Source organism: Mchenga conophoros, linkage group LG14 (genome assembly GCF_057382185.1).
Source record: "Mchenga conophoros isolate Kocher_MC1m ecotype Shallow Benthic linkage group LG14, M_conophoros_male_GT1.1, whole genome shotgun sequence".
Lineage (NCBI taxonomy): Eukaryota > Metazoa > Chordata > Actinopteri > Cichliformes > Cichlidae > Mchenga > Mchenga conophoros.
Window position 1 is genome coordinate 23,071,618 of NC_140539.1, and position 14,172 is coordinate 23,085,789.

At 40.9% G+C, this 14,172-nt stretch overlaps 1 protein-coding gene across 1 annotated transcript in view; it reads left to right on the top strand.

Annotated features, from left to right (window-relative positions):
• The window catches only part of dscaml1 (Down syndrome cell adhesion molecule like 1), a 98,865-nt gene that overhangs the window by 68,757 nt on the left and 15,936 nt on the right, over positions 1 to 14,172 (top strand). Inside the window, exons 10-21 of the mRNA XM_085243445.1 lie at positions 716 to 994; positions 1,721 to 1,849; positions 2,019 to 2,198; positions 3,586 to 3,791; positions 4,948 to 5,044; positions 5,215 to 5,343; positions 5,569 to 5,736; positions 6,016 to 6,086; positions 6,269 to 6,509; positions 10,303 to 10,449; positions 10,547 to 10,702; positions 12,840 to 12,979. Coding sequence (XP_085099571.1) covers positions 716 to 994; positions 1,721 to 1,849; positions 2,019 to 2,198; positions 3,586 to 3,791; positions 4,948 to 5,044; positions 5,215 to 5,343; positions 5,569 to 5,736; positions 6,016 to 6,086; positions 6,269 to 6,509; positions 10,303 to 10,449; positions 10,547 to 10,702; positions 12,840 to 12,979 — 1,943 coding nt within the window. The remainder of the gene's footprint in view (positions 1 to 715; positions 995 to 1,720; positions 1,850 to 2,018; positions 2,199 to 3,585; positions 3,792 to 4,947; positions 5,045 to 5,214; positions 5,344 to 5,568; positions 5,737 to 6,015; positions 6,087 to 6,268; positions 6,510 to 10,302; positions 10,450 to 10,546; positions 10,703 to 12,839; positions 12,980 to 14,172) is intronic.

Sequence of the window (14,172 nt, forward strand, 5' to 3'; positions counted from 1 at the left end):
TAAGCCGGGCTGCAGAAGCTTTTGGGAGTGAAGGCTTAGATGAAAGACTCAAGAAATCATGTTTTTGATCCAACAGTCTCACAGTCAGTTGGACCACTAGTTTACCAATCAGACTGTCAGCTGAAAATGATAGATTCTGAACCATGCCCAGTCTAACACAGTCTTTTTTATCTCTTCACTGTTTTTCTCATTTCACCTCTTCTCCCTTTGCACCACTCACTCTCCCACTCCATGTCCTCGAGATGCCCCTGAATCTTCAAAACTGTCTGTCTGCCCATATCCTCTCTATGCCTTCACATCTGACTCGGTCTCTCTTCTCTATACTTCATTTATTCATATCTGCCTAAAATCTGTTTTCACCTTTTACTCACCCTGCTCATTTAAACAGCCCTCTAACTGTTTTCATTCATTTTTTTCTTTATTTCCATTCTCTCTTTGCCTTAGACTGACTTCTCTCTATATACCCTTTATTTCACCCCGCTGCCTGTCCTTGCCTTTTTATGTACCCTTGCCTTTTCCATTTTCCACTCTCTTTCATCCAATCGTTCTATCTCTTTTACTTATCTTCTTTTATTTCATTTCACAATTTCTCCCATTTGTCTCTGCATATCTATTCACCCTCCCACTATTCCTTGGACCTTGTATTTCTCTTATTGGTTTTGGTTATTTTTTGGACTCTTTCATCCAATTTCTCTGTCTTTTCTACCTGTCTCAGTTCCTCCACTGATCCAGCCATTTGACTTTCCTCCGACTTCCATCGGTAAATTGATGTACATTGCCTGCGTGGTGTCGTCTGGGGACATGCCCATACGCATCACATGGCGCAAGGACGGCCAGGAGATCGTGCCCTCTTCGGGCATTACTATTGACACGAAGGAGTTCATGAGCTCCCTCCAGATATCGAAGGTGTCGCTCAAGCACAATGGCAACTACACCTGCATTGCCAGCAATGATGCTGCCACTGTCAGCACAGAGAGGCAGCTCACGGTTACAGGTAAGAAAAGAAAGAGCACAAAAGAGAGAATATGAAAGAGATATTTAGAAAGGGATGAAGGACAAATGGAGGAAAAAGGAGCACTTTGGAGATTTGGTATTCCACTTGAATAAAGATGGAGGACCTGGATGATAGAAATAAAAATGGTCAAAAATCAAACAGCAGAAGTGATTTTGCACTGGATCCTTAACTTCTAATTTTGATATTCCAATACCTTTTTGGTTTAATGCCAAATTTTTCAAAACACAACACAACACAAAAAAGATAAGATTTTTAAAGTATTACAGGACATCTCCACATCCCTCAAATAACATTTGATTTTTCTCTCTTTAATTATCAGCACATTAACACTCGAAGAAAGGGTTATTTTTTGCGAAGTCTATGTCACCTCAGACAAAGCCTTTTTTTGAACAACTTGAAATATTAAGGTAAAAAGTGTAACCTGCACGATGAGAGGATGCAGGGATACTTTTAAACGGTGACTGAATAGTTTGATGAGTTTAAAATGTATATGAATTACATTCCATGGCCTTTGCAGTCTCATTTCAGTTGATTAACTTGTTAAACAGTGCTCTCCATCATCATCAACTATCAAAATTTCAACTGAGGATAACTCTTAGTATATGTTGTTTTTTTTTATTCATACTCATCTCCATTTCCTCACTAAACATTAGAGGTTATTGAAATAATAACAGAAATATGAATCTCGTGTTTAATATTCTCCAGTGCCTCCTCGGTTTGTGGTGCAGCCCAATAACCAGGATGGGATCTATGGGAAGTCAGCTATCCTGAACTGTTCTGTTGATGGATACCCTCCTCCTAAGGTCATGTGGAAGCATGCCAAAGGTGCATTAGGTACATGAGTTTTATACGATCCTAAATTCTTTATTTATGTACTGTGATGTGCCTCCGTCAGCTGTTCTCTGCACATTGTCATATCTATTCTGTGCAAAGTAAAATGCATATGCCGGCAGTTAACTATATCATAATCTCATGTTCCTTTGCTCACTCTCTCTCTGTCCAGCGGGTATTGGGAACCCACAGCAGTACCACCCTGTGCCTCTGACGGGCCGTATTCAGATCATGAATAATGGCTCTTTACTTATCAGACATGTCCTGGAAGAGGATCGGGGCTTCTACCTCTGTCAGGCCTCCAACGGCGTGGGCTCAGACATCAGCAAAAGCATGGTCCTCACAGTTAAGAGTGAGTATACAAACTTGCACTGGTTAATGTAGCAGGGTATGACTTCTTCGCTACGCAGACGACTGCAGTGAGGCCATCTGGGATGCTCCAGCACTCCCTCTTTATCGGTCCTCATCCACATGCACTCACTAACCGTGTCAAACCAATGAGCCAGCTCGCAACACTCTCTCTTTGGGCTCAACCGTACGCGCACATACATGCACCATCGTAGACTCGAAGAGCAAAGGTGACTGTGGACATAAGTGAAAAAACATGAGGTATAGAATGAAAAAAAAGTGTGTGTGTGTATCTGCGGTAGACATTGACAAAGCAAGCAACTCAGCGATTGATCTTTTGACTCTCGGGATCTGTCTACAGACGATCAAAATGACTTTGAGCTTAACCATTATCTGCAATCAATCTCTTCAACCTGCCCTCGACGTCAGTAACACCCTATGTAATGCAATGTGAAACTCCACATGGAGAATGTGTATGCAAACACACACAGACACATTGACTGTCAGTATCTAGTAGAGCGTTATATGATGCCAATATATTTTTTACTATGCAGTACACTGACCTTGACCAAAAATCTGTAATCACGACAGAGATGTCAAGGCTTAATATTCTGGCACCCTTTGACACTTGTACACGCAGACACATATAACAAGCTGCACATAAATCTATCTACTAGTTTCATCATGTTTTTCTATCACAGGGTTGCCCCTCTCCCTCTCTCTCCCTTTCACTTTCTCTCTCCCCTTCTGGTGTTAGTGTTATTGATTGAACCGTTCCTCTCCTCTGCCTCCCTCAATTCTGTCTGTTTCACTCAGCGGAGAGGGAGGAAAAGAGGAAAAGAGGGAGGGTGAGATGAATAAGTGATGAAAACAAAACAGCAGAAGCCTCCTCAGATCGATATTTTGTGTGTGTAAATGAGTGCGTGTGCCTGTGTGTCTGTTGGGGAGAGAAGATTGAGTGTGTAAAGGGATTTTGTGTATAGAGTGTACACGAAAGGTAGAGTGTATCGTTTTTGCCTCTTCATTCACCTAGACCCCAGTGTTAACTATTGGGGAATGAGGAAGGAGGTTTATTGACTTTACCTCATTGACCACAGCTCTTCATTACTTTACTGCAATGGAACTTGGCTACTCTGAACTCCACCTTTTTCAACTGCCAGTTATCCCACCTTTCTCCTCTCTGCTATTTCCCTTCTTTCTGCTTTTCCACTTAAACCCTGCTTATTATCCACTTACTCTTTCTTTTCCTTCCTCCCTCTCCCCTCTTTTATCTGCTTCTGTCATCTGACATCCCTCTCATCAATCTGTTTACTGTTACCATTTCTGCCTGCTTCACCCCATTTATTCTTGCCTTCTTTTCATCTCACACTCCATTTCCCGTCTCCTTCCAGTCCCAGCAATGATCACCAGTCACCCCAACACCACCATGGCTAAGAAGGGTCACTTGAAGGAGTTGAACTGCACAGCCAGGGGAGAATGGCCCATCATCATCCGCTGGGAAAGGGGTGACACCGTCATCGACCCCGATCGCAACCCCCGATACTCCATTACCACCAGTCCCAATGAAAAGACTGATGAGGTGCTGTCAACACTCAAGGTAAAAAAAAAAAAGACTTATATATAGTAGAAGATCTAGATCATTTCTGATGAAATGAGACATTAATGTCTCACCGACTCTTATTCAGTTGACAGATGCATGAGCTTTAAATCTTTTCTTTTGATTTACTTTTTCACACCCAGACTACTACCCTGAATTTTTCAACATATTACCCGACAGCATTGTACGTGTGAACACTAATGACAGACTTCATTTAGACATTAAACGGTCTTTGTCCTCCTAGCTCCCTGCCATAAAATTAGCAGTTAACCGATCAGAAGGTGCAACTTCAGACACAGTCCAAAACAGAAAATCACACGGTGATTTTCCAGAGATTCCAGAGTTCACGTGTGAAAACAGCTGTAACTTTCACCACGCAAAGCAAACTATTTGGTACAGTGTCAACTTTTGTACCTTCCTTGTCTGTGCTTCATAGCGTTAAGATTAGAAAGAAGATAGCAAAACCAGTTTGTGTGTTTGGGGTTGTTAGAAATTCAAATTGTGCTGGCCACAAATTTAGCAAACAGTTAGAGAGATTAATTTATTATTAAATTAATTCATCAGAATACAAGATTAGATATACTTTATTATCCCAGATTCAAAACAGAAATTCTAATTCTCAATATCTCTATGTCTTAATTTTCCTCTAACATACCGTGGCAGTCATAGCAGCCACGGGTTGTCTCCTAATTCATTTAAAACGGAAATTCTGCACTGGCCAGGCTCAAATGAAAGCACGGAGCTTCTTTAGCCTGCTGATGCCATGTTTTTCAGATATTAACAAAAGGTAATGGAGGGAGACGCATAAATGAGGAGCAACTTTGTGTTCACTGAATTCAGAGAGTGTCACAACCTCAGCGATGATCAAGTGTTTTGTATGTTTTGTCGGTGTATGTGTACCTCACACACCAACCAAATGTTTTTTAGGCAAAAACTAATTCTTGGCACTCAAACTGCAGTGGGTGCCGAGTGTACAGGTGTCTGTTACACCTTTCAGTGAGGTGAACAGAGTCGCCTAAATACCAAACAAAACATGGTCAAGCAAAAACTTTCACCGAGGCGCTTCTTCATCACAAAGCTTTGCACAATTTGTCTATGCAGACATAGAGTTGTTTCTCTCGTTGACATTTTTTTCTTTGTGCCTTTCTCACTTGAGCTCAAGCCAGCAGAGCGTGAGGATTCAGTCTTCTTCTCTTGTCATGCCATCAACTCTTACGGAGAGGGACGAGGCCTTATCCAGCTCACTGTGCAAGGTAAGCGTCCATGTGCAAAAGCATGTACTGTACCATCCTCACTTTAATACCATAAAAGCTACAAAACTACGCTCTTCTTTCTTCACCTTTGAACTTGTCTTTCATGTGGTCCTTTTTTCCCTCCTTTTTCTTGCCTCCTTTTGTTCACTTTGTCTAATTTTAAACCTCAGAGCCTCCAGACCCTCCAGAGCTAGAGGTGCGAGAAGTGAAAGATCGTAGCATGAATCTCAGGTGGACACAGAGATTTGATGGGAACAGCGTAATTACATCATACGATATCGAATACAAGAACAAAACAGGTGAGTAAAAGTCAAGTCGGTGATTTATTTTATTAAAGTATTGCAAAAGACCCTAAAAGTAGCAGTATATTCTACACTGAAAATTGCTAGGTTGTTTGTGCTTGTTTTATTTGAGCCTCTTTATTTGAAGCTATTTTAAACTGAATGCCAATAGCATTCCCAACTTCCCATGTCCATCCAAAGTGTTGAAGTAGTAAAATGTGTTATTTTCTCCTGTTTTGTCAGATTCCTGGGAACTAAAGCATGCCACCCGAAATATCTCTCCAACCAACAACCAGGCCAACATAGTGGATCTTCATCCTGCATCTGTCTACAGTATCCGCATGTACTCCTACAATGCTATAGGCAAAAGCGAGGCTAGTAAGGAACTCACTATCAGCACAGAGGAAGCACGTAAGTCTTTTGACAGCACTGCTTTCTACTCGCGTGAATGTAGGCAAATATTTTATTTTTTGCTTGTTGTATGAGCAATTAGCGTTTGAATCTGTTATGACTCTGACATCTGTCCTTGACTAATCATTTTGAATGCTAGTCTCAATAAAACTGAAAGAAACCTCTTTTGATCTAAATATTCAAGAAAAAGTACGAAACGTGGAAATGTTAATGTTGCATAATGTTTTTCTGACATTAGTGCAATGCCTCCACTCAGTCCCATTGTCTCTCTTGTTATAGAGCCTGATGGTCCTCCAATGGATGTCATCCTGCAGCCTGTGACATCTCAGAGTATCAGGGTCACATGGAAGGTAATGCATTTCAAGGATCTGTCTCCTGACCAGCTTTGCCTTATATTATTTTATCATTATTTCTTCAGATTAACTTATTTTTCATCTTAATGTATGTGTGGAGGTGTCAATGTCATTACACAATCTAGCAATATGAATATTGATTCTAATGTGAGAACATTTTTTCAAATGGAAACCTTTAGGCTCCAAGGAAGGAGCTGCAGAACGGTGTCATCCGCGGTTACCAAATCGGTTACAGAGAAAATGGCCCAGGTAGTAATGGGCAGTACAGCATCGTGGAGATGAAGGCCACTGGAGACAGTGAGGTCTACACACTGGACAACCTGAAGAAGTTTGCCCAGTATGGGGTGGTTGTCCAAGCTTTCAACAGAGCAGGCACAGGACCTTCCAGCTCAGAGATCAATGCTACAACACTAGAAGACGGTGAGCAATACACAACTGTGTCAACATACGTGTAAAGGGATTGTAGGACAGTCTGTAGGACTGTATAATAAGGTAAATGTTGGCTACCTTTATGACCTGTAGCAATATTGGAACAAATAAAACAAATAAGTGCAAATGTGCAGTGGAAAAGGACAAAGTCAGTCATATGAAATATCAGCCTCTGCACTATTTCTCATGCCATTGTACTTTTTGCTTTTGCAGTCTGGTCTCTTTCAAATCATGCCATGCTGTATAACCTCAAATTACTACATTCGCTCTGTTGCCTCAGCAAGAATGAATATTGGCTGTTGAAATTCCAATCCCTTATAAATACCATCTACACAGATAACCTCTGTGATTCATGTAAAGTGAGTGTAGACAGAGTGTATATACTGCAATATGTCCCGATCATTATTGGGTAGAAGAGTTAATGCTGAATGGATGAATGACTAAAACACAATAAGCACTTAGAGAGCAAAACCCTCTTCTTAGGCTGGAAAGTGTTGCACAAGATTCATAGTTTACCAAACAAACACATTAGAGATTTGTTGATACTTTTGGGGGGGAAACAACTGATGACAAAAATTGACCAACAAAAAGACAAAAATGTGCAACACGAGCTTAAAAGCAGTTTGGGAAAGATGGAAGAGGCTGGTGTAGTAAACTGATGGCGCAATCACAATAGAGCAATGAATCCTTGTCCTTGTTTATTGTCCTGTGATTGAATTTGATCCATTTAGCTTTTCAACCTGACATTCAAGGGCTAAACTTTATATTGCAAGGGCAGACACCTTCTTAAAAAAATTCTTTTATCATTTATTTATGAATTTTTTTTTTTATATTAAGCATTGGTTTCTATGCCGACTGTATTGACTTTTGGCTGCTGATAAAACAAATGAAAGTCACGACAAGTTGACAGTTGTTATACTCATAATTAGCATTATGGCAGTCACTATTTAGGTAGGCAAATCATATCCTGCTATATCATCTTTTTGACCATAATTAAAAAAAGTTAAACACCACATCAAATTAAATTAAGATATGCAATTAAGATCAAAGTGTTTACTGACAACATACAAGGTGAAGTATTATAATTTTCTTATAGACATCTATACGGACTTCTTTTCGCTTTTATCCATTCGAAAGAATTAAGGTTGATGCATTGCCTCCAGTTTTTGGACTAGGCGGCTGCATCTGTCGCACTTCTTGTGTTCTCATTTGTCTTTTCTCACTCTTTGTTTCTTTAGCATTGGGCAGTTCATCTTCATGCTAAATGCAGACAGCCATCTTTGTTACATACTATCTCTCTCAATCTCCGTTTATCTACATTTGCATGTTTGTACCACGTACAAACAAACACACATACACCAATCACATACACATTCGTCCTTCCAGTGAACAGTTGGCTTAGCCTCATTGGTCTAGAAGAGACAGAGCCCTCCAGTTCTTTCCTGTGGCTGTCACCGTGGCGACAGTGATATTGATGGCCATTATGATAATAGTGATAACAACAAGCATACTAAAAATAATTATAATTAGCTTGTCTCTCTGTTTGTCTCTCTCTCTTTCCCTGTGCTAGCTTCCTGCTGTAATTATCCACAGCTGAGCGCATTGTCTCCCTGATCCCTCTTTTCATCTTTTTCTGCCCTTCCCTTGCTCCCCTTGCTTTTAACTCTCTTCCTCCCTTCTTCCTCTGCCCATCACCCGCGTGTCCTCCTCCCTATAGCCCGAGTTCATCATTGTTATTTTCCCCAAATTAATGCAGTCATTTATGTAAGGTTTATTTTGTTCATTTGTTTTGTTTTTTTCATTTTAAAATATCTGTATAAGCAAGCCCTATTAGAGACACCCATTTGAACCCACTAACCTTCTTGATCACATTTTTAGTCTTATTTTGCTTCTGGTAAAGGTGGGAATGGGGTTGTGTTTGGTTGCATTCTCATTATTTGGATATGGAAGCTAAAGTTTTTATTCATGCAAAACCATGTTTTAGTTTTCTGATCCTCCTTTCTCCTTTCCCTCCAGTCCTCCATCCTCCTCCCTCCTCCTTTCTCTTCACCAGCTGCAGAGAAATTCCCTGGTGGACTTGGCCCAATCCTTCTCTTTCATTACACTGTCTTTCAGTCAGCACTCTTCCTCTCTTCCTGCGCTTCCTTCTCTCACAAGTTGACTTCTGTTCATCTTCAACAGTGGTCTTTATTCAAAGCCTGAATGACTCGTGGTCAGTGGTAGCCAATAGAAAGGACACCTGGACTGGCAGAGACAGAGGGAGGCTTGTACAGAGAAAGAGAAATGGTCCTATACATCAGGCTTGACACATGGCATGGCCTTTCATCTATCACCTGTTTACTCACTTTAAGTTTGATATGGAAATGTATTTTAGAGTTTCAGGAAGGTCTGTTAATAGATTTATTAATAAACTAACTACCAAAGTCATATCTTTATTTAAAAATAATCTGCACAATGTTTAACTTCAGGCTGCAGATACCCCTGAAAACTCAATATCCATATAACCTCAATGAACTTTAGAAATCTAATGGCGACACTGGTTTTTCAAAATAGTTGAACTGAAAAATATATGAAATATATTTTTCAAAACATAAAAAAAAATTCCCCGCTCGCCCCTGCGGGCAGTCAATCCTTCATCTTGGGTCCTCTACCAGAGGCCTGGGAGCTTGAGGGTCCTGTGCAGTATCTTAGCTGTTCCTAGGACTGCACTCTTCTGGACAGAGATCTCCGATGTTGTTCCTGGGATCTGCTGGAGCCACTCGCCTAGCTTGGGAGTCACCGCACCTAGTGCTCCGATTACCACTGGGACCACTGTTACCTTCAGCCTCCACAACTTCTCGAGCTCTTCTCTGAGCCCTTGATATTTCTTGAGCTTCTTGTGTTCCTTCTTTCTGATGTTTCTGTCATTCTTGACCGCTACATCAATTACTATGGCCGTCTTCTTCTGTTTCTCTACCAACACTATGTCCGGTTGGTTAGCCACCACCATTTTGTCCGTCTGTATCTGGAAGTCCCACAGGATCTTAGCTCGGTCATTCTCCACCACCCTTGGGGGCATCTCCCATTTTGACCTCGGGACTTCCAGGTTATACTTGGCACAGATGTTCCTGTACACTATGCCGGCCACTTGGTTATGGCGCTCCATGTATGCCCTGCCTGCTAGCATCTTGCACCCTGCTGTTATGAAACATATATATGTATGTATGTATGTATGTATGTATGTATGTATATATATATATATATATATATATATACACACAAGTTCAAAAATCTACATCTCCATTAGCTTTCTTAAGTTCATTGAGCACTGTGGCATTTGGACAGAAAGCATGGAATGAAAATAAGTTAAGCAATATGATTTTTTCAGGGAAAAAAGTGTTTATTCATGCTGTTACAGTGGCCTTTATTTAAGTCAAACTCAACTTGGTTTATGGTTACTCCATAAAATAAAATGTGAAATTTGTGTTGTGAAGGACATGAATTATTTTTCAGTTTCTGAACTGGGACATGACAACAAAAGTTTTAGAACCGCTCCCCTAATGTAATCCAGTTCCACAGCATGGAAAGAAATCTATCTTCTAATGATAAACCACATATTTAAGAGTAAATAATTCCTGGATTTTCCGCATTTTATCTTTGTAGTGCAATCAATCAAATTAGTTGTTTTTCCAACATTCAATGATCAGACCTTCATTACTGAAAAGGTGCACTACATATTTAAATACCTGACGATTCACAGCTTGGATAACTCATCTGACCTTTTGTCCTCTGTCTTTGTCTTTAGTACCCAGTCAGCCTCCTCAGAATGTGCGAGCCATTTCTGTAACATCTGACGAAGCAGTTATCACATGGGCTGAGCCTCCAAGACTGACACTTCACGGTGTATTGAAGGGATATCGTGTTGTTTTTTGGGCTGTTTTCCCAGACGGAGGTGTGTTGAGTTTGTCTTGTTATATCCAGGTTAAATTGCGATCACTAAATGTCTCAGGTTTGCATTCTAATCTTCTCTCTGTCCTATTGTCTAACAGAGTGGGGTGAAATGCAGAACATCACAACCACCAAAGAGCAAGTGGAGCTGAGAGGCCTTGAAAAGTTTACTAACTACAGCATCCAAGTGCTGGCCTACACCCAGGCTGGGGATGGCGTCCGGAGCAACGTCCTTTATATCCAAACCCGTGAGGACTGTGAGTCTGTATTTTACTAGCTCTGACCAAACAGATAAACTAAGTGAAGAACTGACCTCCAGTCAGGAGGAGTCATTTACTTTCCTCACATCTTTGGGGCAGGTTTAAGGTTTTTTGTTTCTTTTTCTTGGTTTAGGCAGCAATGTGGGAGGCAGAGAGCCAGCGGGGGTAGAGGGGGTCTTTGTAAGGCTGAGGTTGCTGATTAAAACCTCTTTGTGCTCTGATGTGCCATTACCAGTGCTAATGAGAATTAAGAAGCCAAAAAGTGTGTGTGTGGTTAAGGACCCTAAGGGTGTCAGTCTGTGCATGCGGGTATCTGGAGGTGTGTGTGTGTGGAGATGGGTTGGGGGTTAAGTCTGTCTGTTTGCAGGTGTATATGGCTTTGTGTTGGCGTGCATGCACGAGTGCATGTGTGTGTACATGCGCTATTGTTTGTGTGCAAGTCTACCCTGGCACCCAGCACAAGGAGAGGGATTAATTCTTTGTGGCTTAGAGAGAATTAATTTTGTGCTTACACTGGCGGTGCTGTGGATTACATCCGTATCCGCCTCTCCTCCACCTCCCTGGGGCCAGGCAGAGGAGAAGGCAGGCGTCTGGAGATGAAGAAAATGAGGGAGAGAGGGAGTGCAGGAAAGAGAGGGGAGCAATGATTCTAAGATGTGTCGTTTCAGAAAAGGCCTTTATTCTCTTTTCACCACCATATCTCCATTTTATGAGCTGGCCCCACTGCAATTGCTATTCAAATATGTCTATTGTGTTAGTCTTTGTGTGTGCGTGTGTGAGAGTGTGCGTGTTTATCTGGGGCAAACTGAGTGTGTCTTTTTTCCCTGATGCGGGTTGACACTGTGTCCAGGGGCAACCTCTTCACAAACGCTCAGCGTTTTCTGTATTTTCCCTTTGCCCTCGGTTCTGGCCGCAGCACATGGAAAAGTGTTTGCTGTGCAATTGTGCAAACAGCCAGTTCTCAGTCTGTCGTTCTCTGCCTCTGTCTCTTATATGAATAAACATAGAAGACAGCAAGCATAAGAATATTGAAGACCGGGATTAATTTTTCAGCCTTATATCTAGGGGACCACAGTATTTGGCTCTTTGAATGTGTGGTTACATGTCTTCATTTGTGGGTTTTATGTTAAAAATACTATTTTGGTATAAATTCCAATGTTGTCAAGTTCTCTCAGGATTTTCTGACCTTTGACTCTAAATGAACTCATATCTCTTAATAATATTTAAGTATTGCACAAATACCTCTCATATTAATAAATCCTAATGTCATATTCTGCTGGTGCTCGGCCAAATACAAATTTCCATCAAAAACAGCCTAATTTCTGGACATCACTGAGTAAGGGAGTTGTTGGTCATATCATACATTGTTGTTATAGATCATGCATTTTTAAATTTTTTGCTCAGTATGAGCCTTAAATGGTGATAGTAAAGAGAGAATAATCATTTTCTCTTTATGGAACTTAAGGCATATTGTCTGTTCTAAATGTATGTAAAGCTACAGGTGTCACTAGTGTCCAAATGAAGACTTTCTCATAAGATGTTGTTTATAATGAAGTGAGGTCTTAAATTAATTAATTCACCAGTAGTTTCATACTTAGTGGGGCTGATGAGGAGAAATCTTTATTTGGGAAGAGGTTGAGGACTACAGTCATGCAGCATAAGGCCTTTTTTAGGGCTTTATAAATGATAATAAAGAACCAATAGATTTTTAGAATGTATAATAATACACTACTATATGCAGGCCAGTATGCATATAGAGCAGCTGGTATACCGCTAGTCATGTTCTTAACATCATTATCTGTGCTCTATTAAATGGCAGAAAATACTGAAATATTCCTTTTGTATTTTCCCATAAGCCAGGCTATTGATCACTGGAGTTCTCTCTCTAATATTGTAGGGTTTTACCTAATAATATTAACAAGCGCTTCGAGTTAGCTGTTATTATGATGTGTAAAAGAAAGTTGAATTGAATTTCTGACTGCTTGTTTTGTCAAACTAATAGTCTAAAACCCAAAGATGTTCAATTTACTGCAAATAATAAAGATGAAAGGGAAAACTACTTCCCGTTTACTGTAACCACATTGAAATATAAGTGGTTCACATTTTACTCAGCCCTCCATTTCTTTCTTTTTAGACCCTGGACCCCCAGCTGGCATCAAAGCTGTGCCCTCCTCTGCCAGCAGTGTCGTAGTGTCGTGGTTGCCCCCTCACAAGCCAAATGGAATCATCCGCAAGTACACCATTTACTGCTCCAGCCCCGGGTCAGGCCAACCGGTAAGTTACAAGAGGGGCGCAGAGAGTTTCACGATAAACAAATGAATTAAAGTGGAAAAGTGAAGGGGACAAGACCCTATTTTCTATGCAGAAAATAGCTTCTGTTAAACATTTTATATGTTGCTGAGATAAAACTCATTTGACTTAATTACAGCATTTGCGTGTGTGTGTGTGTGTGTGTGTGTGTGTGTGTGTGTGTGTGTGTGTGTGTAGGTGTGTGTGTTGGGGTGTGTTTTTGTGTGTGGTCTAGTGCTGCAGTCTCAGCGAGATACGTGTGTGAAATGAGCTCTCCTCATTCTGCAGTGTGTGTGCGTGCAAACTCACCCTCCAGCCTCATTTACATATCTGCGTCTCATCACGTTGCCAGGACAACCTCATCTGTTCATCAACGAGGGCAGAAAACAAGCCAAGAGCAAATACACACTCTAGCTTAGACGCACACACACACACACACACACACACATACGCACACAGAAACGCACTCATAAATGTATTACATGAGCGATATAGAGGTACATACATATATGCAACTCATGTTTCTATAACAGTGTGAATTTAAAGCAAGAAATATAACCTGCTTGCAATCTTGAACACACACACGCATGCATACACATGTACTATATAAATGTTCCCTTTGAGAAATTTACATCTTTTCCTTAATGTCCTTCATTCATAAATCACTCACACGTTATCTCTATCTATCTATCTATCTATCTATCTATCTATCTATCTATCTATCTATCTATCTATCTATCTATCTATCTATCTATCTATCTATCTATCTATCTCTTTCTGAAGCCCCCATGCAGAGTTCGGCATGATTACTATGTAAATGAGTGCGACTGGAGAGAAGGAAGGAGGGATGGGGGGGTCAGACACACCGCGCGGGGAGTACTTTTGTTCCTCTTTTCATTATCTCGCTCTATCGTTCCCCGGATCACCGCTATTTCCATGCCGGAGGAATATTTTAATATCCGTTACAGCAACACACACTCTGTCACTCTTCCCTCCCTCCCTTCCTCCTAGCATCTACCCACCCACCCATACATCCATCCCACCCTCTATCTATCCATCTCTCCATCCATGCTTCAGCTTGCAGTGGAGAGTATAGAGACAAATGTGCAGAAGAAGATATTGATGCGTATGTGAGAGTAGGGCGGGGGGCTAAAACAATGTAAAATAGAAGGGAGGGG